Source organism: Piliocolobus tephrosceles, chromosome 12, assembly GCF_002776525.5.
Source record: "Piliocolobus tephrosceles isolate RC106 chromosome 12, ASM277652v3, whole genome shotgun sequence".
NCBI classification, from domain to species: domain Eukaryota; kingdom Metazoa; phylum Chordata; class Mammalia; order Primates; family Cercopithecidae; genus Piliocolobus; species Piliocolobus tephrosceles.
The window spans coordinates 20,469,521-20,494,013 of NC_045445.1; the positions used below are offsets into that span (position 1 = coordinate 20,469,521).

Here is a 24,493-nt window from a genome sequence, read left to right on the forward strand (position 1 = left end):
TTAGAAAAACGGTTCGCGGGAAGCTCCTCGGAGAGTAGAATGAGGAGGTGGATTTTGTGTGAAGGAATACCTTGTGTGGCTCTGGTGGCCAGGAAAGAGCTGGCACAGGCTGAAAGAAGGCCTGTGGCGAAGCGGAGGGGCACCTAGGCCAGGGACCCCCACCTGCCCCCAAGGGAGGAGGAAAAGGAGGCAAAAATCCTAAAGGGAAAAGCCCTCCAGGCTGTAGGCCAATGAGCGGCGGGAAGGAGGAGTGAGGCTGGGGAACTTCTCCCAGTCAGAGGGGACGGCTGCTGGGGAGCCAATCAGCGCGCTCGAGCCTGCAGCCCCTCTGCAGTAGTTATGCCAGAGCCCCCTGTGTAGAGCGGCGGCGAACGGGCAGCTGGGCTCGGCTGCCTGGAGCCACCGCGCGCGCTCCGCACCCTCCTCTCGCACTGCCTCCGCCCGGTCCCCGCACGCGGTGCCCTAGTGGCCCCCGCCGCCCTCCACGCCGCGCCCCCGCACCCTGCAGGCTACCGGCCGCACAACCGCCGCCGCCCCCTGGCCGCGCGGCTCGCCTCGCCCCGCCCCGTCTCTCCTCGCTCCGCCCCACCCCAGTCAGCCCCGCCCTGCCCCGCGCCGCCAAGCGGTTCCCGCCCTCGCCCAGCGCCCAGGTAGCTGCGAGGAAACTTTTGCAGCGGCTGGGTAGCAGCACGTCTCTTGCTCCTCACGGCCACTGCCAGGCTTGCCGAGTCCTGGGACTGCTCTCACTCCGGCTGCCACTCTCCCGCGCTCTCCTAGCTCCCTGCGAAGCAGGATGGCCGGGACCGTGCGCACCGCGTGCTTGGTAGTGGCGATGCTGCTCAGCTTGGACTTCCCGGGACAGGCGCAGCCCCCGCCGCCGCCGCCGGACGCCACCTGTCACCAAGTCCGCTCCTTCTTCCAGAGACTGCAGCCCGGACTCAAGTGGGTGCCCGAAACTCCCGTGCCAGGTGAGGAGGGGTCCCTTGAGCGTTCCCCGCACTCAGCGGGGACCAAGGGGCGCGTGGTGGCTGTGTCCTGAGCGCGCTAGCCCCGCCGGGCTGTAGTCGTGCGCCCTGCAGCTGGGCACTTGGGAGTGGTCGGTGTGCCTGGGGCCTGGCTGGATCTACTGAGGGAGGGAGAGAGGGTGTGTGTGGACGGAGCCCACATCCCCCAGTCTCATGCTGCTGTCAGGGAAGATGTGAGCGGGAGGAACCGTGGGGATCGCCCTCTCGTGAGCGCCTGTTTTTTGGAAGGGCGAGAAGGTGGGAGCTATTTTCCCGGGTCTTTGCGAACTGGCGCCCCGCAGCCGAGCTGGTGCCTCTGGAATTTGCCATCCTTGCTCGCACATACGTGTCAGAATTTCAGCCTTAGCTGGACTACGGCTCCAGCCGTCCCTTCCCCAGCGTGCCCCCCATGCCCTCCTTTACCCAGCCTGGGTTTCCTAAGCTCACGGGCCCAAGCGCAAGCAAGTTGAGGACAGATTTCTGAATCTGCAGTGGCGGGTGAAGACACGCCGAGGCAAACTTTTGAGTAAGAGGGTCCCCAAAATGAGGAGGACTGAACCTTTTCCTTCAAAACAGCATCCCTTATATAGGTTAGCGAAATCGCTTTAAAACCGGTGCTGCTGGCCCAGGGAGCCGGAGTCCAAAGAAATTTAACTCCTCCCCCTCCCAAATTCATCTGCCTTCTTGACAGGCTGGATCCTAAAGGGGAGATGATTTTAGGCGGAGGAAAGTTTCTGAACGCCTGCCTTTTGTTCTGCACAATCAGATCGTGCCGTAACGACGTATTTTAACATTAGCCAAGGGCTGCCGCTGTCAACAGATGAATATTAATGGCCCTGCGTGATTGACTGTCCAGCGGTTAGGCTTCTAACGCCCGCCTTAGAATCCAATTAGACCAAGTTGCTACACTGACAATGCGGACAAGAAGAGTCGGTTTCAAACAGGTTAATTTGTCAGGGGTGCACTGAGAAGAAACGGCCAGTTGTATTCCGTAACCGTGAGACGTTTGTGGCCTCCGGGGTCTCTTCTCAACTCAGGCATCCAGTGAGGCGCGCGTCCCGCGCTTCCGAAGGATCGGGGAGCAGCCCTAGCCAAAACTTGGCTGGTGGCTCTCAACAAGTCATGGAGGCGGGCCCGATGGTTGGACCAAGTTGTGAATGCGGATGCGCGCCCCGTGGGCGCTACCAGCCAGCGTTCACTGGTAGGAGGTTACCTAGGCAGCCAGCGCGCCCTCAGCCTTTTCTTTAGGTTGATGAAAAGAGCCGAGTGAGCCTGCTGTTTAGTTGCAAAGGTAATTGGTCACCCTTTTTGGTGACTGAAATGCATTTGCGCATATGTTAAATATTGCTTTGCAGGATTTCGCTCTAAGGGAGGGTCGAACTACCTCATCCACTGTTAAGTGTTAATAATATACCACGTGGGCATGTGCAGGAGCTGTAAGGGGCAACCTATGAATCAGTTCCACGGAACTGAAACAACTGGCGAATCTCTCTCCCCTGGAAGTGCCATGGTAATTAGATTGTTAAGGCTAGAGAACATGCTTTTGTTGGTAATGTAAAAATTGGTCCTCACAGGCTGAGCCCCCACAAGACGAATGGGTCCAGGGTTGGGGTTGGGGCCACATTTGGCTGATTCAAAGCCAGGAGGTAAAGATGGTGCCCAAAAGAAGAAAAAGGCCAGAGGAAAGCACAGATAGTCATTTAGCAACCCCCCTCTCCACACACACTCCTGCAGGCAATCGCCCTCCCTCGCTCTCCCCCAGCTCTCTGGCTGCCTGCCTCTTTGCAGCATCTGTATAAAAGTATTGGGAGGGCCCACACACTGTGTGTATGAGATTTGGCCTGGGCTCTTTCCCTCCCTTTAGGCCTAGGGATGGCCATACACTTATAGAGAAGAGGGATTTGTAATAAAGGTTTTTCATTTTCCTCTGCTATTTCACAAACTCTATAGGAGCAATCACTTTTCAAGGGTTTTCATCATATAAACCCAACATTCCCTGCTTTAGTTCTATTTAACAAACACAAACACTGTTGAGCACCTTCTACATGGCAGGCACTGTCCTGACTCGCACTGGCCAAGCCAAACTTCAAATATAGTGATCCCCATACAGCTACCATTATATATCCTGGATTTTCCGGGGGCAGTGCAGGTTTCTAATACTCTGCCCTGGCATGAAACCATGTGTCCTGAATTTTAGTGGGACAAATATGGTCACTGTAGATGTGGAAAATGTGAAAATCCTAATGTTCATGTGTGGAAAGAGCGCATCAGTATTTTAGGGAAGAGACAATAATGGCAGACTAAATACAATGGTAAGTGCATAATTTCGAAGTGAATAAATGTATAATTTGCTGCTGTCGTTCAGTGGTTGGAAATTGAAAGAGAGCTGAAAATTATTTGATAATTATGAACCATCACGATGACCGCTTGACTTTCCCCCCTCCACATCCATATTTTAAGCCACGTTCAGTTTGCCTGCTGTACTATATTAACTGCATTAAAGCTTTCTTTGTCCCAGATCAAATGAGATTCAGTCACAGTAAGGAGAAATCCTCAAGAATGTCCTGTTTCACTTAGGGGGAGCATTTGGGATTGACGGCTAACTTCGGCCATTAGCAGAATTGGGTTAGCCTGAATAAGGTACATTTCTTATGCTAATATGGATGAGACTAAATGGCATTTGAGACAAGCCAGCCTAAAAAATAAATCACTGGTACCAAAGGACTACACTAGACTTCCACAAAGCTGATCTAAAGCCTTAAAATCTCATGTTCCCATTTATTTTGGAGTGTTCAAGTCACAGGATAGCAGTTCTAAATAGCATGTCCCCAAAATCCATAGATCTCTTCATACCCCACTTATTTTTTTAAGGATTTGTAACTTGGAAAGCACCACAGATGGAAACCAGGCGCACAGAGTTAGCATTTGGCAGAAAAATCCATATAACTGACTTTCAGTGCAGCTCTTTTGCCCTTATTTAATTTAGAAAAATTCAGAAAAAAAGCCAATGAGCTCATAAGTCTAGATGTTTATTTTGTTTTGCTTAACCTACCCACAGGCGCAATCAAGAATGGATACAATTTTAGGCAAGGAAAGTGAGCTAGTAATCAGACAATGATGTTTCCAATTGTCTCAAGGGAATGTTACAGAAGTCTGGAAAAAAATTCCTCTAAACAAAAATCAAGTGTAATTCACTTTATGAATGCCATACACTGCTTTTGTCGGGGGAGGGGGGTAGCGTAAGGGATGGATGGAAATGAGAAAATCAAACAAACCGTGGTAGTGTTGCAACTCCCAAAAGATTGAGGGATATTGCCTTGGAAGGCCTTGGAAAGTGCGAGAACCAATCCAGAAGGCCAAATGCCTGTATGGGTAAAAGGCAGTCTTGAACAGCCAAAATTGACTTGGAGTTTCTTGAAATAGATGAAACAACATAAAAATAAAAAGCAACGTGCTTGAAACAAAGAGAGAGTTTGGTATTTGTTGTTGTTTTTTTTTACTGTGAGAACTAGCCTCCGTATCTGGGTTGCCAGCTGCGGTTCCCCAATTAGTTTGAAGCAGTTAGCGGTCCTAATATCCAGAGAGAATAATAAGTGAGGTGTGGAAAGGTTTTCTCTCTTCTGAGATTGCACTAGATATTTGGGTAACCAGGTGATTTGTTAAAACTTTGAAACTTTGAACAATACAAAAAACTTTGTATCGTGTGCTAACTTGGAACAGTTAGAGAATTCTTTCAAATGTGGTCTGAATAGTACACGAATCCTGATACTGATACCAAGCTGTGCTTAGAGGGAGCCATCAATCTGATGGAGGACATGGCTGATGATTGGTGGGGCACCTTGGGCTGAAAGGAGTCTAACACTGCCAACTCCTTGGCAGCCTCTGTAATAGGTGCTGGGGGTGCAGAGAGGAGTGAGACACAATCCCTTTTGTCAAGGAGCTCACAGTCTAGTGGGGGAGCATACAAGTAAACAGGCTTCCCAGGAAACTTGTAGGATTAAAAAGGGTGAAAAGGGCTAGAAAATACCTCCAGGAAATTGGCTGAAATGGTCACAATAGCCAGCCTGGGCAAGGGAAAAGAACTGAAGAGATGAAGTGGGAGATAGGGAGAAGTCTCTTAATAGGGCCGCCATCTTAAAAAGAGTTTCTTAATTCTTGGAGCAAATTCCATTTTGGAAGCATTAGGAAATACAGACATAAGAATTTTGATGGATGCTAAATGACGCAGATGGTATCAGTTTTGCAATGTGTTTTTTTCTTATGGGCTGGTAGGTTGTATCCAATATTTTGATGCAATATTTTTGAGCATTCTGCTACTTCCATCTTTAGAGTTGCAATGTTTGCTGTTCACTGTAGCCTAGAAAAAGGCGGCTTATTACCGATCTGGGAGAAAAGACTCCTGGATTTGTCTGGTATGAGAAAAGACAGAAAATATGTTTTCTCCCTAAATGACAGCTATCAATGACCACGCCAACTTCAGTGTTTGATGCATATACAAAAGCATGGGTCTTAAGAGGTATCTTATTACTCATTTCTAAGAAAATTGAAGATAATCACTTATAACTTGTGCACACGATACATCATTTGGAAAGAATTTCACTGGGGATCATGTTGCTCAACTGAAAAGTTCTGGCATGCTGAATTTGTACATTTTTTTTGTGAATGCTTCCTTTTACTCTGATCTCTAGCTTTTTTTCTGCATATGGTTATTTGTATGTTTTAGATTATAAGCCTCTTAAAGGGAAAGGACTGCATTTGAGCAGTGTTGAGCACAAGGCCATACAGCATTTAGTAAATAATTGACAAAAATAGAGTTTCTAGATCATTATGTATTCCCTATGAACTCTCACATACTTTCTTAAGCCATATGTCATCTTACATATTTTAAAAGCCTAAGCCCAAATTGTTACGATACATTATTGGGGCATGTGGACAAACTTTTCAGCCTACATATATTTTGGCTGGAGACAGATGCAGGCTTACCTCAGTTAGCTGGCAACTCTTACCATCAGCGGGGCTTATTAAATTGTTGAGTACCCAAATAACAAATTGAAATTAGCAGAATTGTTATGACTGGCTTAGTATCATTAACGATCAACAATTATTACAGCACATAAATTGTAGGACATCTCTTAAATCAAGCCCTCTTTGATTTAATGTCAGCTAGACCTTTCTTGCTAAGGTTGATATTACCATATTTGGGAGTTGAGCTATATAACACATGCATGGACCTGTTGAAGTATCTCACGGGTTTTTGTAACCTGGAATCAGAATTCGTGTGCAGGCTCAATTCAAGAGCCTATTCCAGGAGCCAATATCTATTCAGTCCTAGCCAATCTTGTAAATGGGTTAGACATTTTTGGTAATCTAGGATCTAATGGAAAGTATGGGCAGAAAAATCTCCCACTCATCTGCCCATATTTAGCAAATTGTCTGGCTTGAAACAGGATCCCTGGCACTCCATTAGGAAATGAGCATCAGAAAATAGAATCCAAGTTACAGGCCCCAGACTGGCTTTAGAGACAGCATAAAGTAATGGGAATTTACCTTCTGAGACATAATGACAGGGAGAATGCTATTCAAAAATCAAGGTGAAGGTGGGTATATTAGAAGTGTGTGTTTTGAAATGCTACGTGTTTGGGGGGGAGCGGTGAGAATGCTCATTGGAACATTGTAGCCTTACTTGAATATCTTGTTGAATATACAAAGTAAAGAAGATATAGTTCTGTACTTCTAATTAGGGCAATTCAAGATCAATTAACCAAGTGTTAATTATTAGAAATACTTGTTTGCAATTTAAAAAAATGAATCAAGATTGATTACTAAGAGAGGCATTTTCACTTTCCCCTCTTTTTGTGTGTAGCTGGACAAAGCCTAATTTGAGGGTTTGTAGTCTTCCTCATGAATAAAAGGAAGTCAATGTTATGACCAAAATGCCTTGCTAGTGTTCCGAACAGTTAATTACTTCTAGTAGCTGAAATTGTATTTATATGCTAGATTAGTAAATCTACTAAACTCTTTGAAGTGTACTTAATTGGCTTATATTGATAAATAATTGATAGGAAGGGAGATAAAATACAAGTGGGAGTGGCAATAAGAAGGGAAGTCAAAAGCTATTATAAGAGAAACTTCCACCGTCCAGCCACCTGAAAGCTGAAAAATGTACATGTCTCAGTAGAAGTGATGTTTTTGAAAATATTCTGTATTTTTCAAAATTTCCACAATGAAACATGTATTTATTCCTTATAAATCCAGAAGAAAGCACAACTTTAGAGTAAAATTTTAAATGGCCTTTTTGTCTGCCTTTTGCAACTAAATTTATTACTGGAAAATTAGAAGTCCCCAATTATGGCAACTTTGAAGTTCATGTTTCTAATGATGTCTTCCTTACTAGACTGTGATCATCTTGAGGTTAGGGGCTACATCTTATTCATCTTTGTATCCCAGTGTCTAGCACAGTACAGGGTACAAATAATAGGTACTCAATATATATTTATAGACTGAATGAATGGAGTTAGAAATGTGTTACAAACATAAAATTTCCATAAAGCCAATATTTAAGTAGTTGATTTATTGTTACCAATATACTAAGGCTTCTAAAAAAGTAACCAGTTTTTTTTTTTAGGTCAAAAATCCATTTGTTTTCTATAGGTAAGTGATAAAGGATATTAGTTTAATTCATTTGGCTATACTATAACTCTCTGAAAGAAATAGACTAGTCAAATCTTATAAGAGGTAAGTATTTTGTGCTTGTTTATAAGGATATTATAAGTAATTTCAAGATAAATTGAAGATATATTATACATGTATATATAAATGCATATGTTTATCTTCACCTTACAGATCTGTGATATTTAGGTTTGTGAAAATAATGCAACTTGGTGCCAGTTATGGAAACATACACTGAATGTATGTAAGTTTTTCCTCAGTGTTTGGTGTTTCTTACCTAAGGTATGAAGCTTCATAAATGTACATTTAAAAGTACATAATCCAGACTGGCCATGGTGTCTCACACCTTTAATCCCAACACTTTGGTAGTCCAAGGCAGGTGGATTGCTTGAGGCCAGGAGTTCCAGATCAGCCTGGCCAACATGGCAAAACCCTATCTCTACTAAAAATACAAAAATTAGCTGGACATGATGGTACATACCTGTAATCCCAGCTACTCAGGAGGCTGAGGCAGGAGAATCGCTTGAACCCGGGAGGCAGAGGTTGCAGTGAGCTGAGATCATACCACTGCACTCCAGCCTGGGTGACAGAGGAAGACTCCGTCAAATAAATAAATAAATAAAATTTAAAAAAGAACATAATACAGAGTGGATTTTCAGCCATGAAAATTTCATTTGGGTAGGATAAAGGGCCTCATTAGAGTTCTCTTAATTTCTGTCTGCATTAGGCCAAACTTTCAATTAGTTGCCTAGGTAAACTAATTGAAAGTTGATGGGAAGTTCTTTCAAATGTTCAAATAGAGGCCCAAGTAGGAAAAAGGATAAAAAACAAAGGGATGATATTCATTTGAAAACAAAAATCAGAATTCTATTTGCATACTCTTCTCCTTAATCTCAGCTCACTGCAACCTCTGCCTCCCAGGTTCAAGAAATTCTACTCCCTCAGCTACCTGAGTAGCTGGGATTACAGATGCCCACCACCACACCTGGCTAATTTTTGTATTTTTAGTAGAGATGGCATTTCACCACATTGGCCAGACTGGTCTTGAACTCCTGACCTCAGATGATCCACCTGCCTCAGCCTCCCAAAGTGCTGGGATTTCAGATGTGAACCAATTTTGCTCCTGACGAGTTGCCCCTCTTTTAAAACTTACGATTGAAGAGGAGGAGACAAGTAAAGAAATATTTTTTAGCTATAGCTTTACCTAAGTATGGTGTTTGGATATGTTTTATATATTTGTATTCATAGATTTTATGTATGTATAGAATGATTTCTGTTATTTAGACAGCAATAATTAATAAATATTTCTGTTACTTAAACTGTTTGAAAGTTAATTGTTACTCTAAGCAGTAGGTGGTCTTTCACAGTCATACCTTACATTTGTCTCATGAAAGCCTTGCTTTCATATTATCTCATGTACACACAAGGCAACCACTCATAAAGTATCTGTCACTTCCGACTTCCAACAACTTGCCTGGTTCCAGCACTCATACACACACATATTTGTACACTCATACATATACACATATAATATCCGTAGATCTTTATGCCTTTAATAATCTAGAGACTAAGCCTAATTTATGCTGGGGGAGATCTAATGGGTACAGCTTTCAGAGATTGAGTAAACCCTTTTCAGTTGGATTGGCCTGAAATTGTAGCAGAGCTAATCGTCACTGATATCATAGAGGTACCACTCTTAAAATCAAGTTCCATCATTTCCCCAAGTACACAGATGTTATCCTTGTTAAGCAGTGACAGTCACCAATAATATGAATTTGGCCCACTTTGGAGAACTACTTCTAGCACTGGCAGCTTTGCATGTTGAGCACCATAGAAATGAGAATGTGACTCAAGAAGCAGTTTCCAGGTTAGGTTTCATGGAGTGATTGCACTGAGGACCACAGTTATCTGATTTGGAAAACAGATGGAAATTTGCAGAATAGGAACTCACTTAATAATGAACTTTATATGCCATTTCTGCATAAATATTTAAAAGTTTAAAATGTATTCTTTACTTCAACCAACATTTACTGAGCACAGATACTATGCCAGGTACTGAGCTAGGAGCTGATGAACAAGATAAAATCACTGCCAGCAAGGAACTCCCTGCCTAGCAAGGGATCCAGGCAAGGAAAAACATAGATGTCAAGGCAGCATGACTATGGCCCGCCATTGAGCTGGGCACCATGTGGAGGCCTGAGGGCTCTTGAGCTATGGAGGAAGTTGCCTAGTTGTCTTAAGAGGGCTGAGTTCAAGGCTACATTGAGCTACCATCATACCACTGCGCTCCAGCCTGGGTGGCAGAGAGAGACCTTGTCTCAATAAAAAAGGGGTGGGGGTGGCTATCATGTAAGGCATGTACAAAGGTACAAAGTTAAGAGACAAAATAACACATTTGTTGGACTGGAGTAGTTGGGATTTCTCGGAGCACAGATGAAGAAGATGAATTAGAAAAAAAGGAAATGATGAGGAGTTTGGGTTATATCCAAGGATGATGAGGAGCCTTAAAAACATTTTAAGAAGGGAAGCATTATTCAGTTGGAAGATGACTGGAGAGTGAGCAGTGGCAGGGAGTTTTAGTAACACAGGTGATAGGGCAGGGGACCATAAATAGGAGAATAAAATCTAAACTTGAGAGAATAGAGGGAATAGAATAGACATGACTTAGTGACTGGATATGAGGACAGAAGGGAGAATCTAGAACTTTTGGTTTTTCTGGGTGGTGGTGCTGTGGCACATAATAGGTGCCTGGTAAATATTTGTTGAACAAATGAGTGTGCTTGAAATATAGGAGGAACATGTTTTTAAGGGCTGAAATAATCAGTTTGGTTTCAAACAGATTGAGTTTGAAAGGTCCTTTGATGATGGAGGTAGAAAATGTCTGCTAGGTAGTTCAAGTTGCATTTTGGATTACAAAAGAGGGAGAAATCAGGGATGGGGATGTATACTTGGAAATTATCAGCATATAGATGGTAATTGAAGCCCTGGGAACAGATGAGATCACTGGGAAAGAGTGTATATATTCTTCTGGAGTTAAGGAGAAGCACATAGTTGGGACTCATCAGCATATAGGCTTAAGTTGGAAGTCATGAGTGTGGATGATATTTTCCAGGCTTTTGCATGTGACATGTATTAAAATGTATTTTGCCAACATCTGATGATTTAAAAAAAAAAAAACCTGCCAAAGACTTCAAGAACCCTCTTGATTAAGAGAAAGTATGAGTATATGTTGTCATGATCCAAGAGTCTGCAGATGAAATAATGTACTACCAAACACACACACGTGCATGTGCACACGTGCATACACATACATCTCTATGTAGAGGAATATATTAGAATCAAAGAGTCAGACTTCTATTATTCTTAATAGTAATAATGAATAATTATGCATGTTATTTAAACGGAAAGGCTGGACACGGTGGCTCACACCTGTAATCCCAGCACTTTTGAAGGCTAAGGTTGGAGAACTGCTTGAGCCCAAGAGTTCAAGACCAGCCTGGGCAACATAGTGAAATCCTACCTCTACAAAAAATACAAAAATCAGCCAGGCATGGTGGCATGTACCTGTAGTCTCTGTGACTCAGGAGGCTGAGGTTGGAGGATTGCCTGAGCCCAGGAGGCAGAGGTTGCAGCGAGCCAAGATCACGCCACTATACTCCAGCCTGGGTGACAGAGTGAGACTCTCTCTCAAACAAACAAACAAACAAAAACAAAAACAAAAAAACCACACACACAAAAAACAAAGAAAAACCAAAACAAAACAAAACAAAAAAAAAGCCCTGACAGTTGTTAGCTGTTACTCTTAGCAGTAGGTGGTCTTTCACAATCACACATTACATTTGTCTTGTGAAAGCCTTGTCCTCATATATCTCATGTGCACACAATGCAACCACTCATAAAGTGTCTGTAGCTTCTGAGTTCTAGCAACTTTAGTGGTTCCAACATGGTGGCTCCTCTGTCCCTCCCCCAGGGGAGTACTTTCCCAATGTAAAGAATGAAAACTGTAACAATGTGTAGCTTTTGGAGCTCTAGTCTGTATTCTGTTTCAGACTTGGCCCTCATGGCTGGTCTCTGAAACATGTGGTTCCAAGTAAATGCTAGGAATACTTGTGTAATTGGGCTGATCTTTCATAAGTGTCTATGGAGATGTATTATTTTTTGGTTTGGGGGTTGGGGAGGGTTGTATAATTTTCTGTTCCTCTGGCATAAATGGTTTCTTTAATTTGTCCGTTGTTTACGAGATTGCCTTCATCAGTGTTTCTTTCAACATAAGCTTGAAACTCCTTGTATTCTAGTCGATTTTTTGACACCACTTTCAGGTTGGTGGAATAGTTTAGAAGGACCATGAGGGAAGATTATGGAAAATAACCTTTACTGAGTGCCTACTATATGTCAATTACTTTATATGTAACCTCTCATTTAATCAACACAGGAAACCTGAAAGGTAGGTGGTATCAACTCCATTTTACAGATGTGAAGAAACTGAGGCTCAGAAAAGTTTACTTTCCCAAAGGTTGTGTAAGTGGCGGAGCCGGAATTTTCACCCAGGTTTGTCTTACTCCATAGCTCATGCTGTTTCCAGAATACCTACTGGAGTATGAGAGGAAGGGATATAGTCTGGATATAAAGTATTTGACTTAAATTCTCATACTCTATCAACTTCTGTGACACTGTGTACTCTGGGTTCCCTTCCTACTCACTTCAATCTTTGCTTGTTTGCCCTCTTCCTCCTACACTTTAGATGTAAGTGTCCCAGTAGTGTTTGTCTTTTGCCCTTTCTGTTCTCTCTTTGCTTATTCCCAAATCCATTCCCATGACTTCATTATCTTTGCTCTTTGAATGATTCCCATATCTCTTTTCAACCTGACCTCTTCCTTGCTCTTCAGTTCAGTATTTCCCAGTTGTCTGCTGGACGTGTCCATCTGGAAGTCCTGCCAGTGTTTCATTTTCAACCGAGCCAAAAATTAGTCCATTATCTTCTTTTCCCATCCACACAAACCTGCCTCTCCTTAACGTTCTATATCTCTGGTGATGGTATCTCTGTCTGGCACAACTCGAAACCTTGAAATTGTCTTTGATTTCTCCTTTTACACATCCCACACCCAAATTAAGTGACTAAATCTTGCAAGTCTACCTCTGTCTATTATGTCTCTCACTCTTATGGCCTTGGCATGCATGGCCTCTATTTAAGCATAACAGACTGAGCCAATGAATGAGAATGTGATATTGAATGGGCTAGGGAGAGCCAGTAGGATCTCTACTCAGTGGCTAATAATTTGTAACTAGTTGGAAAGTACTGCCTTTGCTGCCTTAGATGGGTAGAACGTCTAGTCTTGGCCTTGGCTTAATTTAATGTGGCCAGAGGCAGCTATCTCCTGAGATCATTTGGCTCTTCCCATAGGGAACCAATGGTTTCCCACTTTTTCTTTTGTTGGCATTCTGGGGTATATCTTACTTGGCCATCTCCAGAAGTCAGAGTGGAACTGTTGAAAAGTTTCAAAGAGCTGTAGAAGAACTACGCTCAGTGTTTCAAATAGTCCTTTCTGTTTCAGAAACAGGTTTTCTGCTTTGTTTTCAAACTTCAAAGTTTATTTCTGAAATAAAGGTTTATTTTCTCCATGGTATTTTGAAGGTTTTATACAAGTGTTAATTTCTAAAACCTAAGTCATTTCTTGGCTTTAAAACTTCAGTGCTGTAGGTCAACTTAATAACGTTGCCTGAAGGGTTTTTTGGCCTTCAAAAGCTGTCAGATTGCTTTTTCTTTGTTCTTTGAGAGTGTAAGGTTGCCTCATTTAGGAAGCTTGAAGGAGATGTTGGAACCAGCATTTGTTCAGTCATTCAGAGTCTTTTCCCAACATATCCAGTTTTATCTTCAAATTAGATCCTAGTGGCAATGAAATTTACTACCAACTAATAATTCTAGGTAAAATGGGTAAGATTCTTGAAAAGCTCCTCAACATTTCATAGAGTAGTGATAAGAAGTAGCCTAGGTTACTCTAACACCCACAGTTAAGGAGAACAATGGATGTTCTGTGTGTTCTCATCACAGCCCTCCTGGGGCTCAGTATACCTCTGAAGCTACTACTGAAGGCCCTCCTTCATCTTTTGGTTTGACTGTTCTCCACATCTTCCCTTTTCCCCTTCCTCCTACCCTCACACCCTCTCTCAACTGGTTATAATTTAGAACAGAAGGTGCTTTATGGTTTGTTATATTTATTAAATGGTTTTGTGTTTCTTGTTCTCTCTTAAAAAAAAGGATGAGTGAAATGTTTTATATTTTCCTCTGCATTTTAGTTTTAAGCTGTGTTTCCTTTCCCTGTAGCTTCTGATTTCCATCTCTCCTCTCTCTTCCTCCATTTTCCTCTGCCTCCTCGGCTTCTGTCTGTCCTCACTGGAGAGAAAACAGGCTTTCCATTTCTGCCCACGCATTTTGTTTGGGTACCTGGTTTACTTATCTTGGGATATTGTAAAATTCCATTCTTTAGTTTGAAAATGAAGAGCTCTAAAATATACACCAATGAATTTACATTCTATTTTCTAAGAACTGAGTATTTAAAAAGCTTTCTGTACAGATAGAATAAGGCTAGATGACCTGACTTGTGTACCTCAGATCATTGCTATGTAGTTTACATTCTCTCTCACCTTGTCATAACTCTAAATACATGAAAATTGCATCTTTGTTCTTAGAAATATCTTTTCTTACATTGAATGCTTTCCTTTTTTCTAAAGATAAGGGAGCCCCTTTGAAACAGCGCTAGTGTGGGTTAGAACTGACACCTACCTTGTAAGCTAACCAAATTATAACCTGCTTTTCCCTGATGAAGTGATCACACTTCAGGGACATTGTTTTGCTTGTGGGGTTTTATTGTTCCAGTTTCAATTTTGACTGCAGGTTAGAGATTGTATTCCAATTGGACTATTCCTTGGTATTTTTTCTCTTTGTCTTTATACTTACGGGGCTCTGTTGTTTGTCCTGTATCTATTATCTCTTCCAAGCTTGGCCAAGGTTGTTAGGTTATGCACTTATGTATAAATATTTAACAAGATAAGTTAGACAAAATGTGCTTGAAGACATTTTAGCCCTGCCCCCGACCTTTCCACACCCCCCAACCCCAGCTCATTTTTTTGCATAGAGTCGCAGATGGTTGCTTTATCTCAGATGTTTAGATTTGGAGGACATTCCTTTGCACTTTGCTTGATGGACACAATTAAATGAAAATCTTTGAGTCAATCTTGACTACCAAAATAGTAGCACCAAGTAACAGATAACATTAGGTTCTTCTTCCTATTTTTTTTTTTCTAACTGGTTATCCAAACTCCCTTAAGCCAGAGAGTTTTAGGTATGAGATTGTGTGTTTTTTAAGAAAATATTATGGATAAAGACTAATGTTCTCGAGTCAGGAATAACAATTAGTACCATTCATTAATCAGGGGGCATGTTTTGACTTTGGGTCCTGGCTAGGAAATATAAACTGTGAAAGTCACACATATATATGAACCTCAAGCAAATTTATGACTTGTCAGCCTTTTAAGGTTAAATTCTTAACCCCAAATCGGAGCTGGCTTTATATGTGGAGCCCGGCACATTCCTTTGGGCCACTGAGCACGCCCCTCCCCAGCCCTTTGCTTAACAGCAGCTAGTGGCCTAATGAGCAAGAAGGATTTCTGTCTCTTATCAGCTGCCTAAACAGCAACAGGAAGGCTGATATACGGAGTACAGGTCAAAACCTGAGTTCTTGAACCAAAAAGCTACAAGGTCAGTTTAAAACTCTAGATATGTGGTATCGCTATAGTCATCGATACCTGTCAGTAAAGGAGTTAGACGCTTGAGTTCAAACAAATAGTAATAGTTGTCAAAAGTATGAATCGTCTAATTAATTTTGTTAATAGTTCTTTCCTTCTTTGTTTAGTTCTTCCATAAATAGCCTTCATATACTCTTTAATGAGCTTTTAGTTTGTGCCTGGAGGTTGTTATGGTCGTGTAGGAGTGTTTGATTGTCATCTAGTGATGATGATGGAGGTGAGGATATTTATATTTTGGCCCAGATTTTGGAAGGGGCTGCCAAATTAAGGTAAATAGATATCTACTACTATTTTTATTTCTTTTTAAACTGAGGATTTTTTTTGCATATGCATTCAACTTGCCATGGAGTCAGAGAAACCTTTGTGCCTCCTCATATTGCACTCAGATGTTTTTTTAAAGGAGAAATCCTGTTGCCTGTTTCTTAGATCCACTTGGAATCCAGGCTCAGATTCACGTAGAATAAATATTTTAGGGTATTCAGTGCCCATCATAGTGAAAGCCCCTTGACTTTCATCTTCTGCATTTGCATGTTTTCAGAGACAATAATGAAAACATTTTTTTCAGATTCCGTTGTGTTATTGAAAATCCTATTTACATAAACAGGCATTGTTGTGGCTTAGGGAAGAATGTGGGGTCCCATTCTTTAGCTCCTTGTATGTCTTTGCTAAGGCTCGTCTAAATAGAAGTAATGACGCTTTAGTCTAAGCAGCTTTTCTCATTTAGGTAGGCAGGGTGGTTTGAAATTTCAGTTTACTAGATAATTGAGCCTCTTCTTCTTAATTATGTCAGGCATGCAGGTTGCTCTCTTTATAGTAAAGACCCTAAAAATCTAGTAATCTCCTCAGACATCCATTTGGTAATAAAGTCCTGTGCATTTTCAGGGGTTAATTTTCATGACAATTGTGTGTTGCCTCTCCACCCCCACTCCTGAAGAAATTCTGCTGTTTTAGAGCGTTGGTCTCCTCACAGTTGCAGAAACACACTTAAAAATATATTAGGATGTTGCTGGAATTACTGGCTCTAGAGGACATTTAAATGTATTCAGATTCATGCTCATTATACAACTTTAATTTAGGATTTTTAATAGCCTTGTCATATTTCTTGGAAAATCATGTGCCTGATTTTGCCAGACTTGGTTTTCTGCCCTGAATGAAAAATGGGTATCAGTGCAAAAGTGCAGCCTAAGTATCCCATATTCTATCCGTTTTCTATTTAAAAAAAAAAAAAAAAAAAAAAAAACATTCACGGAGGTCATCTGGTGCAGTGAGTGCAGTGAGGAGGGAAAAACTAAAAAGCAAAAAAAAACCAAAAAAAAAAAAACCCAGGTCGACTTCACATCTGCTAGTCATTCCCACTAGTGTGACTTCAATTCAGCAAGTTTTTATTGAGCACCTGTGGTGGGGGCGGTGCTAATAATCGTTAACATTTATTGAGCCAGGCGCTGTGCTAAGCCCTTTATGGGCAACATTCCACTTAATCCTCACAACAGCACTACCAGGTGAGTAGTATTATTTTCCCCATTTTACAGATGAGGAAACTGATGCTTAGAGCGGTTTAATGACTTGTTCAAGGTCAAATAGCTATGAAATTAATCAAGCCCAGTTCGTCTGGTACCAGAGCCATGTTCCTAATGATTACTCTTGTGATGGGTTCAGCATTTGTAGGAATTACTCCTTAAATCAGTTTTGAAAACCCAGTATGTGTGAGATGCTAGGGATTCAAATTCAAATACTCCCTTCTCCCTGCTCTTGGTGGGAGAAGCAGACATGTAGACAGACGACGGCCATCTATGGAGTGGTCCCCACGTTGGTTGAGGGGGAAAGAGGAAGAAATGGGAAGACTAGTACAGTGGCTTGAACCTGTGGGAATGCTACATCACGAAGGCAGCCCAGCAGCCAGGGGTTACAGGTATTTCTTTTCCTGTTTGGTGAAGGTCATCCTTTGAATTGAATTGTCTCAATGATTGTATCAACCTGTTTCCATCATTGCTTCAACCCAGTGTAGCATCAGCTACCTTGAACCCAGCACTCTTAAGACATGCACAGTCAGCACAGTTTGGGGCAATTGGCCTCATAGTGTCACCATTTCCCTTTCAGTTTTCCCTTAAAAAAAAAAAAAAAAGTAAAAAGCAAGCTGGACACAGTGGTTCACCCCACCCAGTACTTTGGGAAGCTGAAGTGGGCAGATGGCTTGAGCTCAGGAGTTCAAGACCAGCCTGGGAAAGATGGCAAAATCCCCCATCTCTACAAAAAAAATTAGCTGGGCAGGGTGCTGTGCACCTGTAATCCCAGTTACTTGGGAGGCTGAGGTGAGGCTCACTTGAGCCTGAGAGGTGGAGGTTGCAGTGAGCCAAGATTGCACCATTGCACTCCAACCTGGGCAATGGGAGTAAAACCCTGTCTCAAAAAAAAAAAAAAAAAAGTAAAAAATAAATGAGGCATATTCCTGAACCAAACTGCTGTCCTCTCAAGAGCTGGTGATTTTCTGAAGACAAGTTATATAAGACTGGCAAGCCACAGGGGACTCTGGATCCAGGCTTGGTTCATTCAGCTTGATCTAGAGCCCTCCTGGTGCTACCTCTTTGAGCCCACACTGGGATCTGGAGATCTCTGTATCTGGGTCACCCACGATTTGATGGGAGAATGAAGTTACTCTTACCCGTTTTTGAGTTTTTCAGTAAAACCATAGGAATGGAAGGGAAATCTCCAAATCACCTGTTTGGATAATTTGTGTTTTTCATAGCTCCTAAAGAAAGCAAGAAGTAAAAAAGTTATTATTGAGCATCACTTAAAAGTCTTTTATGTGTTACATTCATAACCTAAGATTTCCCTCAATTTTAGGAAACATTTGGTTCAGAGAAAAGTGAATTCACTAATGTACGTGTGGTTGTTTTTGAAACAATATCCTCTAGTTTCCAGTGTCAGCTTTCCAAGAACTCTTGTGTCTCCAAGTTTCTTATAGTTGCTCTGCAGTGCTTTGCTTGTCACCTCCCCTCCTGTGCACTTTCTCCTCCATTAAATCTCTTCCATAGGAAAGGGTTGCCACCAAGTCTAGACTTTAGTAACATGCAGAAGGAGGGCGAATTAGTGAGGATTCTGATTCGCATTACATGAGGGTAGGAGGAGGAGGAGGAAAATCTGTCCTTCCCAGTCCTTCAGATACTCAAGTTCTAACACAACAGTATGTTGAAGATGTGTAAAATTACTGTAGCATTTACACAGCTATTCCCCAAGATGGCATAAATGCCACAGCACTAGAGCACGTTAGTGTAGACACTCAGATAAGCTGAAGAATGGGAAAAAGGAAAAGATCAATAACAGCGCTTCTCACTCGGGGATCAAGAGTGAGTGATTTTCTTTTGGTTGCATTTTGCTCAGGTGCAGTGTGTATGTTGTACTAACAAGGCAACTGACTCCTTTTTCCACAGGTTCCTATCATAGGGAAAGGGGAGAGATATAATAGAGGGCACGGATTATTTACAGTGGCTGAGAATGTAATTACAAGGTGCAATGGCTTGAAACTGAAATTTAAGTTAGCCATTAGAGCTAGGAGAAGCATCTTAACAGTAAGGGCAATTGGGCATCAGAAAGATTTGCCTGGGAGCTTATTAAACAGCATCTCCAGGAATGCTGAAGACCAGGACAGGGGGAATGTGAAGAGAAGCTCATACCAAATTCGGAGTTGTGCTGGAGGCCCAGACTGATCTTCATCTTTCAATATTGCCTAGCTCCCTTTGTGATTATTCAACTGCTAATAGCTTGAAGCAGTTTTACTCATGTATTCAAAATATGCCTAATTTGGTAAGCATAACAAAAGAAATGCCTTTGAGCAGTGAGAATGAGGCTTTTAGATTGGCCTGAGCATTCTTCTAACAGACTTTCTGGAATATGGGCCAACGAAGACAGTATTATTAGTATTTTTTGCTTCTGCAAGACTTTTTCCTTCTTATTATATGGGACTATGGCTGTTAAAGTAATATTCGGCCTCTGTTAATATTACTTACTCAGAGCTGACCTTACAGAAAATTTGGTTTTGGTCCGTTTATCTTTTTCTTGATCTTTCCCTCCTTTTTAACACCTCTCCAGTACTATCCAGGTGTTCTGGGTTGCCTCTCCGCCTCCCCCCGCCCCCCCGCCCACTCCTTCTGTCCTGTGTTAGAGGAAGATTCCTAATAAAGTCTTTAGCCTGAGGTATGAGGGCATTACTCACAGAGTATAATACATGAAGACAAAACCTGACGAAATGGCTTAACCAAAGTAGTAACTCACCAATGATGAAACATTTAGATATTATTAGGCAGAAACATTTAGGTTGGGTAGAGGAAGAAAGAGAGTATATTAGTTTCCTAGGGTTGCCATATCAAATTACCTCAAATTGGGTGGCTTAAAAGAACTGAAATTTATTCTCTCACAGCCCTCGTGGTCAGAAGTCCAAAATCAAGGGGTCAGCAGGGCTGTGCTCTCTCCACAGATTCTCAGAATAATTCCTCGCCTCTTCCAGCTTCTGGTGGCTCCAGGCATTTTTTGGTTTCTGGTTGTATCATTCCAATCTCTGCCTCCATCCTCACATGGCCTTTTACTCTTCTGTGTCTCTCCTATGTGTGTCTCTTATAAGGGCACTTGTCTTTGGATTTAGGATCCACCTAGATAATCCAGGAGGATTGACACCTCTCCAGCCCAGTCCTATCCAGGTGTTCTGGGTTGCCTCCCTCCCCCCTGCTCCTTCTGTCCTGTGCTGGAGGAAGATCTCTAGCCTAATCCTTAATTACATATGCAAAGACCGCTTTTTCCAAATAAGGTCACATTTACAGGTTCCAGGGATTAGGACATGAACATATATTGGGGGAGCGGGGGTGGGGTGGACACCATTCAACCCACCATATAGAGAAGAGCTTTCTGGGGCCTTCTGAATCATACCAGTTTACCAGAACTCTCTACTGTAAGGAGGAACTTGTTTGAAGAAATCTTAAAGTTAGTTGTAAAGTGTCAAAAATGTCAGTGTGCTTCCTGAGGGGGATGTGGGTGGCAACTACTGTTAACTCATTTTTTAAATGGTTAAATTGAGGACCTGGGAAATAAAATGACTTACCCAAGTCACTGGATCAGAAGAGTTCTGAGACAGAAGAGTTCTGAACAAGATCAGAAGAAGAGGTCTGAAACAATGACTCTTACCCAAGTCCCTGGATCAGAAGAGGTCTGAAACAAGACAACTTAACGTCTGGCCACCAGAGCTGTGAGAGAATAAATTTCAGTTGTTTTAAGTCACCCAATTTGAGGTAATTTGATATGGAAGCCCTAGGAAACTAATACACTCTCTTTCCCCCCTCTACCCGACCTAAATGTTTCTGCCTATTAATGTCTAAATATGTTATCATTGGTGAGTTACTACTTTGGTTAAGCCATTTCACCATGGGCTTTAGGTCTTACCTCATCATTCTTGTTGGATTTTTTTTCTGAAAAAATATAATGTTTTTTTCTAAGCACTTTTGCCATGGGAAGGCAATTGTTGCTTATTATGCACCTGAAAACCCTTTTTGCAGGATCTGTAGGATCAAGGCGGTGGTGCACTTGCAATCTACTGCAGCTTTTCACCTGGTCTTTGTGGTTTGCTGAACTATCAGCTACAGGAATTTTAGAAGTCAGAAACATCTGTGAAGCAAAAGTCTTCCTTTTTAGATTCAGGAATACTGAGTTTTAGGTACAACTTGCATGTAAAGTGGTAAATATATAGTTTTCACAGATGAAATATTCTCTGAAGAAATGCTGTCACACTTGCTTATGACAAAAAGACCAGTTCTAACATTTATGGCTGTGGGGCATCTCTCTTCTGATGCATTATCAGAGCATACCAGTGACAACTGTGGTGTGTCAAGAGATTAGTGAGTTAGAGTGTGGCCTTCATGGAAACAGAGAGAAAGGAACCCTGGGGGTCATCAGATTCAACCTCCTACCTAGTGTAGGAGTCCATTCTGTGGTGTATGATATTGCTACCCAAATTATGCCTCAATGCCTCAAGAGACAGGGAGATTACTATGTATAGGAAGTAGGCTGTCATTGTTGACTAATATTTGTTCATTAACAACCATTTATTGAGTGTGTACTATGTACTGAACCACTATGCCATGTCAGGGAATACAGAGATGGCCAAAATACAGCTCTTGCCCGCAGAAACCTACAACTTAATAGTAGGGATAAGAAAGGTACACCAATGACTACAAAACCTAGATTGCAAAACACATTTTTAGAGAAGTATGAAGTGTACTGAAAATTCTGAGAGATAGCAGCTCAAAGAGTTCGTTTGGAGGGGAGGGGGAAAAAAACATGAAAGACACTTGAGAGAGACCTTACGGATGAGAAGATTTTAATAGCTGAAGCTAGGGAAAGAGCACTCCAGAGACAGGAAAAGCATGAGCAAAACGGGGAAGCAGGAAATGGAGGCATGTGTTTGGAAAACATTAAATAAGAGTTTAATTCTCACAACCACCTTGAGAGTAGGTGTTATTGTCTCCATTTCATAGGTAAGGAAGCTGAGGCTCAGAGATTAAGTAACTTGCCTAAGATCACACGGCTAAGTGGGTGGCCAAGTTGAGGTTCACATTCTGGTCTGATTTCAGAGTTTTTCCCTTTGCCGCTGCATGTCATCCATCAGGAGGATATCTGCCATTGGTTGGCCTCTGGAGATACAGGGGCATATATACAAAAGGACATGTGGTTATTACTCGGGATACAGTGCTATAAAGGCCATCTTGTTGGTCTTTGCCTTAGCCCCATATCCGTATTCATGTGTATTCAAGTGATATTGACAAAACCTTCCTAAAAGGCAAAAGCAAGTGCTTTGCTTCTTTTGTGTCTGCCCAATACCCGGTTGAGAATGGGCTCAGTGAATATTGATTACCCTACAGTTGGGAAACTTAGACTTGCTAGTCCAATCCCTTTGAGGAAAACAGGCCCAGATTTGGGAACACACTTGATTAAGTCACACAGCTGATTTGGTAGCAGAGCAGATAATAACATTTTAGCTTTGATAGGGAAGAGCTCTATCCTCTCTGATGTGATTTCATACATGGCAGGGAGGGACCTAGCACTTAGATTGGGCCTAAGGTGTTGAAATTCTCAACTATGCCTCAGGTCTGCATGTTTAAAGATTGTATCTGAAAAATAAAATTATACATCTCCTGAAAGACAGGATCTCAGCTACTTATCTGAGTAGAATAACAATTAGTGAAGAAGTGACTAGGGGAGGCAGGAAAATTGCCTTAGCTTAGTCCCTCTGGCAGAATTCTAAACTAAAAGATTCTGCATCCCAACTCCAGCATAGCTGGCATTGTTCTCCAACCCAGTTTTCTTTTTATTAGGGTGTTTCCCCTCATCTAAATAATCAATGATGTGTGTGTATGTGTGTGAATACTTTCGCTTTTCTAAAAGTTGCTCTAGTAGCATCAATTAATCTGACCCAGCTCCTTTTAAACTGAACTCTCTTGAAGTTCTGGCATTACCTCCAAGTGAAAGGAGAGAACATCAAGCCCAAACTACAATGGGCCCCTTGAGATTCAAAGATGAATCAGTCAAGGGTCCTTCCCTCAAGGAACTTAAATCTAGTGGAAATAAGGCATGCATATATAACTTCGTTGCAATTTACAGAGTGTGAGAAGTGTCTTTATAAAGACTGGAGAGTTCCATGGGAATTCAATGGATAGAAAGTTTTTGGAGTTCATCTCCTTCTGCTTCCATAAACATTTTTTCCCATGGGAATCCAATCCAAAGATAACAAGTAGTCATCTTGTAGCAGGGTTCACATAGCTCCTTGTCATCTGGCTTCTGCCACTCTCCACCACTTCAGTTTTCCCTCTAGCCTTGCCAGGTTCCTTGGCAGTGCCTGAAGATGCCACCCACTTTCACACCCCTGTGCCCTTACTCCATTTTCTTGGAGGTTTTAAAAGAAATAGAATGACATAATCAGATATGTACTTTAGAAATATCTCTCTGGGAGTTGGGTGGAGGAGGGTATAGAGGCAGGCAGGCCAGTTTGGAGGCTGTTGTTAGTTGTCCAAGTGAAAGAAGGTGAGGTGATGAGGCAGCAATGGAAAGGAGGGGAATGATGACATTCAGAAAGCAAAATCAGTAGCATTTGGTGACATTTGGCTATAGCAGATGAGGGTGTGAGTGAGGTATCCAGAATGAGTGAAAGGTTTCTAGTTAATTTGAGTCCATTTTCTACACCAATTCATGAACTCTGGGGCAGGGACCATATCCTGTTCATTATTATATTCCTTGGGCTGGGCATAGTCCTTGGCACAAAGTAGGCATTCAGTAAATGTTGGATGAATGAATTGTTCACCACTTGGGCAAGCTGGATATAATCAGTGAATTTGTATTCTCAGAGCACATGTTGACCACTGGTTGGGAATGTGGTCCAGAAAGAACCTCTTTATGGGAGAGTGTAGTGATCTGGGGATTCAACCTTTACTGGGCATGAAATGATAGGCAGTTAATTGACAGTTGGCAGTAGAGATAAAGGTAATTCATTCTTTAATTCTCGGGCTTAGAGAATGCCTTATCTCCAGGGCTGCTTTAAACTCCCAGTACTCCAGTGTGGTAGCGACATTTTGGCCTGCCTTTTACAGAGGCAGAGTCCATGGTGGCCCCAGGCACGATCTTTGATTTAAAGTCTGAGCTCCTGATACCCAGGTGCACCCTCTGCAAGGTCATGTTCTTTCAGGCTAAATAACAGAAGGGTAACCTTCAGCTGGGTTCCCTAAGATGATTTCTTTCACCAGCAATCATCACTTTCCCCACCGGTTTTTAATGCAGCCATTTCTTTCATCTGTATTCCTATCCTGATTAGTGAGAAATTAAATGAGCGTGTGTAAGATTTGATTTAGATAATGATTAATTAGGGGAAAAGATGTCATTCTAATAGCATGTCACTATTATATGCTAAGGAAATTAGTTCATATTTTTGGATGGCAAATTGACTTGTCCTGCATTTAAAAAAATACCCTTTAAAAAATGCCTGT

General features: G+C 42.0%; 1 protein-coding gene across 5 annotated transcripts in view; it reads left to right on the forward strand.

The window, feature by feature from the left end:
• Window positions 1-350: 350 nt before the first annotated feature.
• GPC3 (glypican 3) overlaps window positions 351-24,493 on the forward strand; it is a 456,912-nt gene continuing 432,769 nt past the window's right edge. For 2 of the 5 annotated variants that reach the window (XM_023198824.3, XM_023198825.2), the window contains exon 1: window positions 621-968. In XM_023198824.3, coding sequence (XP_023054592.1) covers window positions 794-968 — 175 coding nt within the window. In that variant the 5' untranslated portion in view covers window positions 621-793. Of the gene's footprint in view, window positions 969-24,493 lie in introns of all 5 variants that reach the window. The other 3 variants (XM_023198827.2, XM_023198826.2, XM_023198828.2) reach the window with 3 other exon arrangements.